At 44.3% G+C, this 14,231-nt stretch overlaps 1 protein-coding gene across 3 annotated transcripts in view; it reads right to left on the reverse strand.

Annotated features, from left to right (window-relative positions):
• The window catches only part of Ddx24 (DEAD-box helicase 24), an 18,764-nt gene extending 6,670 nt beyond the window's left edge, over window positions 1-12,094 (reverse strand). Inside the window, exons 1-6 of one of the 3 annotated variants that reach the window (XM_021179386.2) lie at window positions 11,996-12,094; window positions 10,076-10,801; window positions 4,957-5,487; window positions 4,042-4,195; window positions 3,256-3,771; window positions 2,181-2,256 (exon numbers count right to left, since the gene is read on the reverse strand). In XM_021179386.2, coding sequence (XP_021035045.1) covers window positions 2,181-2,256; window positions 3,256-3,771; window positions 4,042-4,195; window positions 4,957-5,487; window positions 10,076-10,796 — 1,998 coding nt within the window. In that variant the 5' untranslated portion in view covers window positions 10,797-10,801; window positions 11,996-12,094. Of the gene's footprint in view, window positions 1-2,180; window positions 2,257-3,255; window positions 3,772-4,041; window positions 4,196-4,956; window positions 5,488-10,075; window positions 10,802-11,742 lie in introns of all 3 variants that reach the window. The other 2 variants (XM_029484581.1, XM_021179387.2) reach the window with 2 other exon arrangements.
• Window positions 12,095-14,231: the final 2,137 nt, after the last annotated feature.

Genomic DNA, 14,231 nt, shown 5'->3' on the forward strand with positions numbered 1-14,231 from the left:
TGTCTTGGTCATGGTATCTGTTCATGGCAGTAAAATCCTAAGACCCCAAGCTCTTTTCATATGTGCCTTACTAACCCAGAGATACCCTGTCATTTATAAAATGGGAAAACCAAGGACTGAGACTATTTATTGAAGGTCACACAGGCAGGAATTATCCAAGGGAAGTCTTAATTTAACTACACCACCCTGTACTGCACACCAGACTAGCCACTTAACCTACTGCTGTGAGGGCTCCTGTTCCAAACCCAGACATTGCCAAGGCTACTTGTAACTCTCCACAAACTGATGGTAAAGACAACACGTACATAACTGAACATGGAGAAGTTGGGCTGAGGCCTGACTGGAGCCTACCTAGAGTGACTAGAATCCCCATGGACTAGTGTTTGTGTGGGCTAATGTCCATGGTACTGGACATGTTAACACAAGAGAAAGACAAACCCTTTCATCTATAATAGTGACCTGCCTACATGATCACTCGTGCAGTAGTGGCACAAATGCTTTGGGAGTGACCAGCCCATATCTGACTGGAATCAAGGCCCGCACCTTGAGAAGGAACCCATGTCTGACACTGCTAGGCAGCCAAGAAACTGAAATTAAGACAGATCACAGACCTAGGGGGAAACTAACTACTACTGTTCTGTTAAAGGAACACAGCAGCTAAGTGAGTTTTTAATAATATTTTCCTGGACTCAAAGAGCAGTGTCTTGCTCAGCTATCATCAAAGAAGCTATCTCCTAAAGTAGACAGGAACAAATACAAAGACATACAACTGGACAATGTGCAGAGAGAGAGAGACCTTGGGACATTGTCTTAAATGAGATATCTCCATCAAATTCCTTCCCTCAGAGCTCAGGGAACATTGTGGCAAGACTGTACAAGTCAGTAGGGATGGAGGACACCAAGGCAATGAGGCCTTCTAGATACAACAGGACTGACAGAGGCACAGGGCCACCTAAGACAGGTTAGGGCTGAGAAGAGGGGGTGAATAACAACCCCCCATCCATAACACAGAGGCCATCTTCAATTGACAACACCTGGCAAAGGAAAATTTCTTTTTCTCCAACAGAATCTCACTGGGTATTCAAACCACACTTAAGGGCAGGCCCCATGCCCAGTAGTATACGGCCATACACAAAATGAACTCCATGGTATTTTTGGAGATTTTTTTGTCGCCTAATGCTTCATTCAGGTTTTCCTCCTCCCATTTACAGGTCTTTGTTTATATATTATGGTTTCTGACTGTGTTTTTATGAGATTTTTGTGTATGGGAGTATGTGTGCCTCTACATCTGTATGTGTTTTAACTTTGACTTTTTTTTTTTTTTTCTGTTTGTTATAGTTCTATTCTGGTTTGTTTGCTTTGGTTTGTTTTGTTTTAGTTGCCTATTTTGTAATGAGAGAGAAAGAGACGGTATAGATATGAGTGGTGAGGAAGACGGGGAGGTGGGGAAGATCCGGGATGACTTGGAGGAGAACTGTGATCAGAATGTATTATAGGAAAAAAAAAACTATTTTCAATAAAAATTAAAATTATTAAAAAAAAAAAAAACAAAAAACCTAAACCACAATCATGCCACTGTGGTCTGTCCCCACCAAAACTCATGCTAACGCTAAATTCTTCAGTGTAACAAGTGTAGCAGTGTTGGGAGGGGCCTAGTGGGAGGTGTCTGTGGATGGGACAGAGAAAGGAATTCAGTTCTCACTCTCCAGGGGCTGGATTATCATGGGGTACATGCCAAGGCTGACTCCCCCATGTTTACCACCGACTTGCCCTTCCACCTCAAGGACCCCACCAGGAGCTGGGCAGGTTGGTTACATGCCCTTGCACTCTGCAGCCCCCAGAATCAACAGGCACACCCTCTTTAAAAGTTACCATGTTTAAGGTATTCTGTCCTAGTATCAGAAATCAGATGAGGATCACACTTAATCTGGCAATATCAAGCAGCCCGAAGAGAAAGGCTACTTGACAGGGCTCTCACTAAGTGTTTGAAGAGCAGTAACAGTAGGCACTAGATGCTAATGAGAACATGTTACAGACAACCTGAGGAAGAATATTCCTCCCCTCTGTCCAACTTCTGCTTTAACATCTCCCCATTCATTGCAGGGGGCAGGACAAGGGCTGGATGAGGTTGGGTCGGGGGTGCGCGTGCGTGTGTGAAGCATTAATACTAAGAACTGTACCTGGTAATGGATGACATGCTGAACTTTAGGAATATCCAGACCTCGAGCTGCCACATCTGTTGCCAAGAGAACACAGCTGTGTGGAAACAAAGCACATCCATAATGATAAATAACAGCAATTATCAGTCAGCTTAGCACTTGCTAAGCACTTCACACTACATCCTTATAAGGTAATACTAGTATCTCACTTTTAAGAACCTGAGACTGAGAGATTCATTTTCCATGGTGTGCACGTGGCTAGTCTGTTGTGGAATCAGGACCCCAAACCTGGGTCATAGTGTCTCAAGCACATGCTGTGTTCTGTGCTGTGAATTAATTGAAGCCATATCCATTCTGGGTCACTATCCTTATCTCCTACTACCTTCTCACTATTCTCCTCCATCCCAAGAGACTGCCTCACTCTTCCCTAGACAGACAGCATATACCCTCTCCCTGCATCAGTTGGTCCACAGGCAGACAGACAAACATGAAGGGGTGTGGCATGGGCTGACAGCAATCTGAGACCCAGCCTGTCATTTCCACCTTGTACAAGCTTGGGTAAGCTGCCCAACTTTTCTAGGGTCACTCTATCATCTAAGAAGTGAGAAGAACGGTAGTAAGCAGCAGTAGGGCACTGTGGTAATGAAAGGCCACACTGGGCGGCACTGCCAACAGTGTCCCTACATTGTTCCCAGTCACTCCATTCTTGCAATCCCACACCTGTAACCCTATGTATGAGACAATGAAGCACAGACACACTGACTAGCTTGGCCAGCGAGGAAGTGAAGGGCTCAGGATCTGCTCTCAGATGCTCTGGTCCTAGAGGCTGAGCTCGCTCTCAGCACAACCTATTCTGCTGCTTCCCAAGGACGTTAAAATAACTGGATGCCCAGTTTGTTAATTACTGGAAGTCACTATACAACATTAATAGCAAACAAACACAATGAATGCGTGACCTTACCAAATACAGAAATAAAATTAAGGAAAAGGAAGAAAAAAGAGCCAGCCTGCCTTGTGCTGCAAAGGTCCCTAGTTCCCTGCCCCCCTGAGTACAGTGGCTCATGGTTCAAGTTGTCTGAAGACAGACTTCACTTACTCTTCCAGACGAGCAAACTGCTCCAGGTTTCGGAGCCTTTGCTTTTGGTGCATGCAGGCATGCAAGGTCAGCGGCATGATATCCAGGACCTTGAGGAGCCCAGAGAGGCGTTTGATGCAGGAGATGCTGTTGGCAAACACCAGGCTACGACCTGGGTACTGCATGAGAAAGTAGTAGAGATACAAGTCTTTCTCATCTGTCTCGCAGTGGATCTTGGTCTCCGTTAGCGTCTCCACTGTACCCTCGTTCCTTGTGAGGTCAATGACTTTCGGCTTGCCCCTCATGCCAACCTTCTGCATGAGAAGGTCAAGTTTGTCAGTTTTATCCATCTTCTTCACGTGTTTCTTATGAAGGATTCGAGCAGGAGCTTGGTGTACCAGGGTTAGGGTGGCAGAAAAAACAAGAGTCTGCCGACTGGGGTTGTACTGGGAGTCATTTAGCATCTCTAGCAGCTGAGAGAGTTCAGCAAAATGGCCTTTCTCAACCATGCGATCAGCTTCATCTATGACCAGGCACCTACAGGAAGGAAACCTCTGTAGCACACCCCACTTCCACCCACTCGCATGCTCTCATCTGCATGCAGTGCACAGCGCCCTTCCATCACCACCCCACCATCACCACTGGGTACCCATTAACTTTTCTTATGCATGCTTAATTTTTGAGAATAGGGCCTGGATGGCCACATGATTCTTATTAGTGAGAAAGCTCTGCACACACCAACCATGCAGCCACCTGAGGCTCACTTCAGAGATGGTTAGGAGAGAAGGGGAAGGGGCCACCTCTCACCTGAGCTGCCGAAGGTTACTCAAATGAGGGTGTTTTTCTTTAACTAACTCCCAGAGCCGACCAGGGGTGGCGATCACAATCTCAGGATGGCGGTTCAGCATCCTTTGCTGTTTCTGTGTGGACATTCCACCAACTAAAATTGCTGTATTAATCCCTACAGGACAGAAAACAATAGATAACATTATTCCATCTGGCTGTTCATCCTATGGATCAGCACATGGTCACTAGCACAGCTTTCTATGCCAAGGAAATGCTGTACCATTTGGCTTGGCCTGACTCCAAGAGGGCTTACCACGTCACTCTATTTTGTGGTCTGGACCCTGTCTACTTTGCCATTTCTTTCCATTCTCTCCCCTAACCACAAGAGAAAGGCTGGATTTGAACTCGGTCACACTGATTCCCAGAGCTCTGAAGGTGAGCAGTGATGCCCACAGTGCTGGGAAGGATGGTGATGTTGTGACACACTTAAGCTCTTTAGGGTCTGGCGTTGTCTCCTCTCTAAGAGGGAACTGCTCAGGGGCCATGGGATAAAAGTGAATGCACGTGGTAACATAGCTGAGGCACTGAGCAAGTGCCTTGGACTTGAGGAAGATCTCAGCTATGCAATGTGATTTTTGTTAGGATAAACACCACACCACAAAAACACCACAAAAACAAGTACACCCAAGGCACAGAATTAAGCTTCCACCTTAAGGCAGGGATCAGCAAATTTGTTCTTAAAATGTCCAGTTACTCACAAACATGTTACAGATCTGGTCCCCTTGAGGAAACTGAACAACTACTGACTGAGTTCTAAAGGACATAATGCCCCACAGATGAGCACACTCCCCTAGAATAGGAGCCACAACTCTTCCTCTGTCATCTGGCACTCAGAGACCTGCTTAGAAACAGTTACTCAGTGAAATGAAATCTCACCTGTAAACTTGGCCACAGCATCGATGTGTTGTCTGACCTGGATGGCCAGCTCTCGAGTAGGAGTCAGGACCAGTCCGAGCAGAGGGCGCCTTGGGTGTACTTTATAAACAGCCATTTGGTCACATAACTCCTGTTTTAACTTTCCAGCCTGTTCTGCATCGAACTTTTCTTCTCCGTCCTCATTTTGCTTGGGGACAGGCTTTTCCTCTACTAAGGAAGAAGGTCCTTCACCAGCATCATCATCACAGACAAGCAGTGCCTGGGCTGAGGCAGAGGCACAGGCACTAGTCTCAGGTGTGGCCTGGACCCCAGAGTCACTGGGCTGTGCTTCAGTCTCAATTCTGGCCTCCTCAGGCAACACTCCAGATTCAGTTCTGTCCCTGCAAGGTGATCCAAGATGGGCTGTAGCTCCTAACCTCATCTCCCTTGGTGGCATTCCAGTGCTCCTTGGGATGGGTGGAGCCTTCATCTTATGCCACTGCAGCACTGAGTGAATCATCGGGATGGCAAAAGCCAGAGTTTTCCCGCTTCCTTGGAAGTAAAGCAAAAACACAGGAGTCCAACATGTGCATGTCCCTGGGAGTTCCTGCCTTTGCCTAGAAATAGGGAAACCTGAAAGCGCCATGGGCCACCCTGACCAGCCCAAAGCACCAGCACCCTGCACAGGCTCCTCCAGCGTGCAGCAGCTGGCTATCAAGGAAAGGCGCAGCAGTGTGCTGGTACTATACCTGAAGTCACCAGAGACAAAGAACAGACATCCAAGTGAGGAAATCATCAAAGACTGAAGGGACAGTCTTGTACTGTAGAGAAATCTGTACAGCACATGTGCCGAAGACCTTCTTCAGTGAAGGAGGGAATGAAATAATTCGTTCTTTTCAGAAATCTTAACATCTTTGTCTTTATGCTGAGTGTTTTCAAACTGACCTCTGAAGGCATATGGAGCCCACAACACCCAGGGGTCAAAACAAACAGGAACCCAACCTGAGAATCTGAAGTACAGGTTTTCTCCTTAACTGCCATTTTACTTTCTGCATTTCAGTTACTCATGGTTAATTATGGTTCAAAAACCTATTAAACTGACAACTCCATAAGTAAGCATTTCAAAAGTCTCAAGCCATCTATCACTCCGAGTAGTAGGGGTGGTCACTCAAACACGACCTGGCGCCATCCACACAAGACATGAATCTTCCTTCTGTCCTGTGTTTTCCCACCATACATGTTACCCTCTTGTTAGTCACTCAATGATCTCAGTTATCAGACTTTGTGCCGTGCTTAGTTTAGGTAGTTCTTACTTTACCCACTGGTCCTAGCACCTGCGAGTAGTTACCCCAGTGAGCAACTCAAGACAGGCTAAAGAGAAGCTCTCTGGTTGAAAAGATGGAAATTCTCAACTTAAGAAAAAAAGCCATTTTTTTTTTTATACATGGTTACTAAGATCTAAAATAAGAATGAATGTTCTTTCCCTGAAATTGTAAAGAAGTTAATGTTAGTTTTGCTGTTATATCAACCTGCAGAAAGTATGACCACAGAGCATGAATGCTTACAATATAAAACACATTCAATCTATAAATGTTCAGAAAAAAAATACAAACAGGGTTTAGCATCATCTATCTCATCTGTGTTTTGGGGATCTACTAGGGGACCTGAAAGGTATCCTTCCTGGATACGGTAAGAATGCCCCAGACAAAATCAATATACCATCTATGGAAGAAAAACAGTCCCAATCATAAGCTTCCAAGAGCTCTGATGGGCTTGTGAGATGGCTCAGTTGGTGCCGCTAAGCCCGAGCACCTGCGGTTACTCTCAAGATCTACATGGTGGGAGTTAGGAACTGACTCCCACAAGTTGTCCTCTGGCCTCTATATATAGGTCTTGGCTTTACAGAAATAAATGTTTTTAAAACTTTGAAAAACCGGAAAAAACTTTTATGAATAGTTTTTAAAGGAAATGACAGTTCTATGTGAAAAATAACCACACCAAGAAGCAAAAGGTTTACAAAAAACAAACAAACAAAAAAAGCAACAAAACAAAACAACAACAACAAAACAACTAAAAAATTTAAGGAAAAAAAAAAAAGACTTCATAAAAGTCAAAAGATATCTTAACAACACCTGTATTTAACAGTCTCAGAAAAACAAAACTGACAATCAGAACTACCCAGGAAAACAAATGCCTTTAAGACAAATACAAAACAAAGGCTCTTTAGACTTACAGAAGCTGAACCAATTCACTTGCAGATCTGCTATGAAGAATGCTAACTGAATGAAGTGTATCAGAAATTACAGAAACAGAAACTGTTTTCTTTTTAAACCTCTTTAAAAAAAATAATTGCTCACAGCAAAACAGTAAAAGCATATTTCAGAGTTTCCAACACAGAAACAGAAATATAAAACAAAAAGCGCAAAGGGAGATGGAGATCAGCCCTTGAGAGAGAGGTTCTTCTGACACATGTGAGGTACTGTTATCAATTGAGGGTAAACCAAGAAAATACATGTGTACAACTTGTGACATAGTCTGTGAACCCTAAATCAAACACTGAAAGATACAACAAAGCTGGCTAGTAACAAGAGAGGAGCCAGACAGTGTTGTGAGTATATTCTGGGCCTCCCTCTCAGTCCCTGAAATGAAACCCTTGGCACTTCTTGATAGGAGCATCTTTTGTTATAGTATTTAATTTCACCTCTACATTCCTGGTATAAGACACAGATGCTAAAAAACCTCAAAAGTAACAGGTGTCTTTTTTGTTAATTAGTGAGATGACCGTGAGCTAAAGACTAATTGTCTCTAGAAAAATGCCAGATGGGAACTGGTGAGAACTCACACACACACACACACACACAGAGCCTCCTGACCACCAGAGAGAGGCACTGAAGATTGAGTTCAATGTTCAGTGACAGAGGTTTTCCTCAATCAGGCCTACATAAAGGAGGCTCCATAAGAACACTACAACAATGGGATTTAAAGAGCTTCCAGGCTGGCGAGTGCATAAAAACGTGAAGCGCCTACAGTGGGCACATACAAGCCCTTTGTCCTCTAACTACCCTCAACGTTTGGTCGTGTGAATCTCTACCAGGCTTTAAGCCAGTAAACACATTTTCCTGGGCTCTGGGAGTCATTGAGAAAAGCATTAAACTCGTGTAATATACCATGAGCTCCTTAATTTGAAGCAGAGTAAATCAGGACTAGGGGCTGCTTAATAAGGAAATGGTCTTGTAAGACTAGGAGCTGAGCTTACTGTTTTGTCAGATGTGAATTGTGTCATAGGACATCTTAAGTTGAGGTAGAAAAGTAGCTGGCTTGGTAAACCCCAGAGAACCTGTTGATCAGAAGTGCATTGTGGGTACAAGCATCTTGAAACATGTCCTCTGTTGTTTTGAGACAACTCCCTGGGTCTACATCTCCCTGGCTGGCTTGGCACTTGCTGTGTAGACCAGGCTGACCTAGAACTCACAGACCCTTCTGCTTCTCAGAGGCATGCATCCATTCTGAGTGCCAACAAGACCTTTAGGCTATATGTTTAAAGGGTATATGAAATATGAGTTAATTTCATATATAGTCTTGAATCCTACCCCTAAGACATTCCATTATGTAGCTGCAAATATTAACTTCTTTAAAAATGTAAAATACTAAGTGTCTCAAATACTTAATCTATAATATCATATCACCAAAAATTTCAATCCCAAGTAAGATAACAAAGAACATATGAGATAAATAAATAAAGGCAAAACAACAGATTTAAACTCAACTGCCTTCCATAATCACATTAAGAACAAAACAATGAGCCGGGCGTGGTGGCGCACGCCTTTAATCCCAGCACTCGGGAGGCAGAGGCAGGTGGATTTCTGAGTTCGAGGCAGCCTGGTCTACAAAGTGAGCNAAAAAAAAAAAAAAAAAAAAAAAAAAAAAAAAAAGAACAAAGCAATGCTTGTCCAAAGGAAAACTACAGGAAAGTATGGAAAAGAACAGACCATACCAACATTATCCCAAAGGAGTTACAGTAATATCAAAGAGAACATTAGAACAGAGAAGTTCTGTGGGGATAAAGATGGTTATTTCACAATGAGAAGGGACCAGCTCACTCACAGATGTCACCATAATGTTGAATATATAAGTATTAGTGAATGCTAACAGACTGTCAGTCAGCCACATGAAACAAAAAGCTGGATGGTATGTTAGGTGGAAAACAATCACTCAGGGAAAAATGAATAAAAGAAAATAATGCTACTATTTTAAAATTTAAATCTGTATTTAAAAACCTTCCTAGAAAGGAAAGAGCAAGCCCAGATGAATTCTAACAAATATTTAAGGGTGAAGAAAACACCAATTATTTAAAACTACTTCTGATAGTTGAAAAGAGAACACTTCAAAAGTCACTGAGACCAGTGTTAGTTAATTCCAACATCAGACAACATTACAGGACGATTTTAAAATCAAAAATGCATGTTAAGAGTTTTTACAAGGGGCTGGAGAGATGGTTCAGCGGTTAAGGGCACTGACTGCTCTTCTGGAGGTCCTGAGTTCAAATCCCAGCAACCACATGGTGGCTCACAACCATCTATACAGAGCTCTAATGCCCTCTTCTGGTGTGTCTGAAGACAGCTACAGTGTGCTTACATATAATAACTAAATAAATCTTTAAAAAAACGTTTTTACAAATGTTCTTATTGTATGTATTCAGGTATGGAGGTTTTTGTCTGTTGATAAAGGCAAATTACATTGATTTTCAGAATGAAAACTAAACGTTCCTGAGAAATAGTGAGCTTGATCTCTGTGTGTTTATAGATTACTGCATTGGTCAAGTGCAAATATGAATAGTCATCTGTAGTTTTCTTGTAATGTTGTCTGGTGTTGGAATTAACTAACACTGGTCTCAATAACTTTTGAACCTGACACAGTCCAGCAATGCAGACATGAAGTAGTGATCTCACATAGACCTCAGAGATAGAAAGAGGGTACCAGAGTCAAGTGGGGCAGATTTCAGCCCAGAGCTGGATGTTTGCAATACATGGCTTTTGTGGTCACATTCCCAACAATCTCCTCTCCCAGTTTCTCAGCCTATGGACAATCAAGGACTGAATCCAGAAACTCTCATACCTGTGACAGACAGAACAGCCCTTACCTGTCTCAGCAGCTCCAAGGATGTCCAGTTTGTCACGGATGGCAGGGGCCAAAGTCAGAGCCTGGATTGGGGTAGGTGCAGAGAAGCCTAGGAAGCTGAGAGCGCGAAGAACAGCCTTGGGCACAAACAGGTCCCTCCAGGCAGACACGTCTGCCTTCTGGTCGTGCACCTCAGCCATCCATGTCTTCTTTGATTTTTTGGGCAATTTGGGGGAAGTGCTCTGAAAAGTATCCAATTTTTTTTTCCCTTTGTTTTTCTTCTTTCTTGGAGCAGCCTGGGCCAGGCTTTCTGATGTGGCTCCTCCGACCTTTCGATCAGAACAAGCAGTGACTTCTCCCTGAGCCTCTGGCTCGGACACTTTGAGTTCATACTCATTCTGGGCAGCACTGCCTTCGGCAGTTAGTGCCGCATCTCTCTGCTTCTTCAACTTGATCTTTTTCTTTGGGGAGCTGGACTGTCCTTCCTCCTCTTCTTCCTCTTCTGAAACAGCCTGGGCCTTTCTCTTCTTCGTCTCCTCACTTGATAACAAACGGGAGGGATTCTTGACTAAATGGTAATCTGTCAGCTCTTCAAAGCACACGAGGTCATCCATCTGTCCATCTGCAAACAGATTCGGGTCGATCGTCACTTGCTTCCATTTCCCCACAACCTTGATGCCCTTCCTCTGGAACGTGCCACGGCTTGCCAACTTTGGCTTTGAGTTTGTCTCCTTCACCTTCATGGTTGCTGAAAAGAAATGTTCTTCTGGGTTAGTGACTGTGGAGCACAGGCTCTAGGGCAACACACGCTTTCCTAAAACGTACTAGACCCTGCAAACAGCCAAGGACACAGAGATGGCTTAACTTACATTAGAGAAGATGCTCAAATCCAGAAAATAAAACACACCCACAGAATAGGTAGTTTGGCTTGGAGTAGAGGGGACACAGGCAGTAGAGTAAAGGACACATGAGCTATCTCTGGTTAGGATCCTAGCTCCAACACTTTGTATGCAACCTTCAACAATACCCCCCCACCTCCTCTCAGAATTTAGTGTTACAATCTTTCTAAATGAGAAGGGTGTGGTAATATCTAATAATAACTAATTTTACACTGTACACAAAATAAGTGAAAGTATCAAAAGAGGCTTGATAAGCCATTTTGAACACGGAGTAAGAATCTGAGATACGGTGTGCTTTCTTCTCTGGTAGAACAAGACAAGTGCCATTTCCATCATCTTTGCCTTGGCCAGATAGGTTGAAACACGTCAAGTCCTAGGTTCCACCCCCCTAGCACTGCGTAAAACCGTACATAGCCGGTATCCTGCCCTCAGGAATGGAGATAGAAGATTAGGAGCTCAAAGCCAGCCTTGGCTACACAAGACCCTGTCTTTAAAGTCTGAGTAAGCACGACTCATCTGTGTGGAAGTGGCGCCACATGGGCCCTCTCTAAATGAAAAGGGATATTGTGGAGAGAGTAAGGCAAAACTCGATTCAAATCTGGATCCTGCTGGGTGTTTGCTGCACATCTATGTGCTTTAGTTTCCTTATCTACAAATTGAGGATAATGAGATATTTGTCGCACTGGGTCCTCATCTGAATACAAAATAGTGACGCACGTCAAAAACCGCTTAACATGGCGTCGGCGAGGAGGGCATGGAACGCACGACGACCCCCCGACCCCCGCCGCACCTCGGCCCCACCTTGACAAGGTGAAGGGAACGTCACTAGAAATAGGGCGCGGGGGAGTGACCTGTGCCTTCTGCCAGAATCCCACAGGAGCTTCAAGGGAGGTTGCCGGGCCTTGATGCCCACAGCAAAGCATGAGCCACCGGCAACCAAGGTTGTGGGGACACCCGTGAGCCACGATGCTTCGAAGACATCGGGGAGCCCCTCCGCAGCCGGCCAGGGCCTGCTCCGCTCCGAACCCACAAAGAGCACTCACCGCCGCAGTCACCTCACACGCCGGGCAGTCTGCGCCAACCCGACCCGGAACTGCAGCAGCTTCAGTACTGCAGTTCCGGGGCGGAGCTCCGGGCACGCGTGCGCGCTAAGGAAGGAAGTCCCGCCTCTGTGCGGAAGCGTCTATCTGATTGGCACTCTCTCAGGACTTGGGCCGGAACTCAGAGGGCTGAGCTGGGGGGCGGGCCCTGCGTGGCCTAGGTTACGCTTCCTGTTTATGGCTTAGGCAATGTTTCGGAGCTCCTTCCTGGACGCTAGGGAGCGCAAGCGCCCGGGTAATCTCTATCTGGTTTGTGTGCAGTAGCTGTCCCACATGCATGAGTAACTGACTACCTGGAGCCTTAAAACATTTCCTTACCTAATTTACAAACCACCTAACCCTGGGTTGAAAGAGCCATGTTCTTTCCAGTTCCGTAGTGCCTTTCCTACTGCACAGAGCTGATCACAATACATCTGCCTGTTTAGTTTGATTGTTTTTTGATGTTTGCGCTGGAGATTTAAACTAGTCTTCCATGCATATAGAAGCACGCTTCCCACTGAGCCATCTCCGCAGACCTGAAAATGTATTCTTTTATTTCTTAACTTAGATCAGTTTTTTTTTCCCGTGTCAGCATTATGAGATACACACCTAACACTGAATTAGATAACAGAGTGTTGTCATTGTCAAGGGACTTTCACCTAGACGCCAAAAGGATAGACAAGAGCAAAAAGAGAAGCATGAAATTTTTATAAAAACAAAAATGCTTCCGCACACCACTCTGTATAGAGAGGGAAATAAAGGCGGGCTGGAGAGATGGCTCAGTGGTTTCAAACAGACTGCTCTTCCGAGGGATCTGTATTCAGTTCCCAGCACCCACATAGCAACTCACAACCATCCATAATTCCTGACCAGAGGATCTGATGCCCCCTTCTGGCCTCAGTGGGTGCTGCAAACATGTGGTGCACAGACATACACCTAAACACGTAAAAGAAATATCTTGTTAAAAAGAATAAAGGAGAGGCTGGTGAGATAGCTCAGCGGGTAGCGCACTGACTGCTCATCCTAAGGTCCTGAGTTCAAATCCAAGCAGCCACATGGTGGCCCACAAACACTGGTAATGAGATCTGACGCCTGCTTCTGGCATGTCTGAAGACAGCCACAGTGTACTTATTTATAATAATAAATAAACCTTTGGGTGGGAGCAAGCAGAGCAAGGGGAGTTGATCAGAGCAAGCAGGAGTCCTAAAAAAATTCAATTCCTAACAACCACATGAAGGCTCACAAACATTTGTACAGCTAAGTGTACTCATATACATAAAATAAAATAAATCTTTTTTTTTTAAAAAAAAAAAAGAGTAAAGGAAATCCTACAAACTACACATCTGAATGTGGTTAATAAAGCAGGAAATACAGAATTCAGAAACTCAATAGTAAAAGGATATGCTTACAAATGGGCAATAAACCAAAATAAGCATTTCTTAAAAGGTACAAGAAAACAATGCTGAGGACAGAAGGGGGCAGGTACTTAGTTGGAACCAGAAGTGAGAGGTTCCAGTATGAACTGCACCACAGGGTGTCTACAGATAATAAAGAGTCACTCACATTATTTTCAAAAACATCACTAAAACAGAGTTTTAATATTTACCCTTAATAATGGTAAATGTTTGAGGTCCTAGGCATGAATGCCTAATAGAAACATAATACAGTCTGCATGAATATCACCATACCACGAGGGACACTGCAAATGTGTATAGTTGTGGTTTTTATGTATCCACTACAATAAATTATTTTCATTTTTCGTGTGTATTCATGTGGCATGTGTGTGTACGTGTGTATGTGTGGGTGCACATGTGTGCACATGAGTGGAGGCCTGAGGTTGACAAGTCTCTTCCGTGATTGCTTTCCACTTCATTCTTTGAAGCAGGGTCTCTCAAATAAAGCTGGAGCTCTCTAGTATAGGCTCCTATGGTTAATTATTTTTCTCTGAGATCGTCTGTCTCCCCTATCTGAAGGCTGAAATTACAGGTGGACTACCATACCCACCCAGTATCCTCATGGGTTCTGTGGATCTGAACACTAGGTCCGTTATGCTTGTACATTGAACGCTTTTTCCCCTGACTTATCTCACCAGTCATGTAGACTTAAAGTTCCAAAAAGAAAGGGAAGAAAAAAGAAGTTCAAGTTTACTTAAGGAATTGGAGGCAGGGATGGGAGCACACAGCTTTCCTCCACACACTGA

This window comes from Mus caroli, chromosome 12 (assembly GCF_900094665.2).
Source record: "Mus caroli chromosome 12, CAROLI_EIJ_v1.1, whole genome shotgun sequence".
Taxonomy (NCBI): Eukaryota; Metazoa; Chordata; class Mammalia; order Rodentia; family Muridae; genus Mus; species Mus caroli.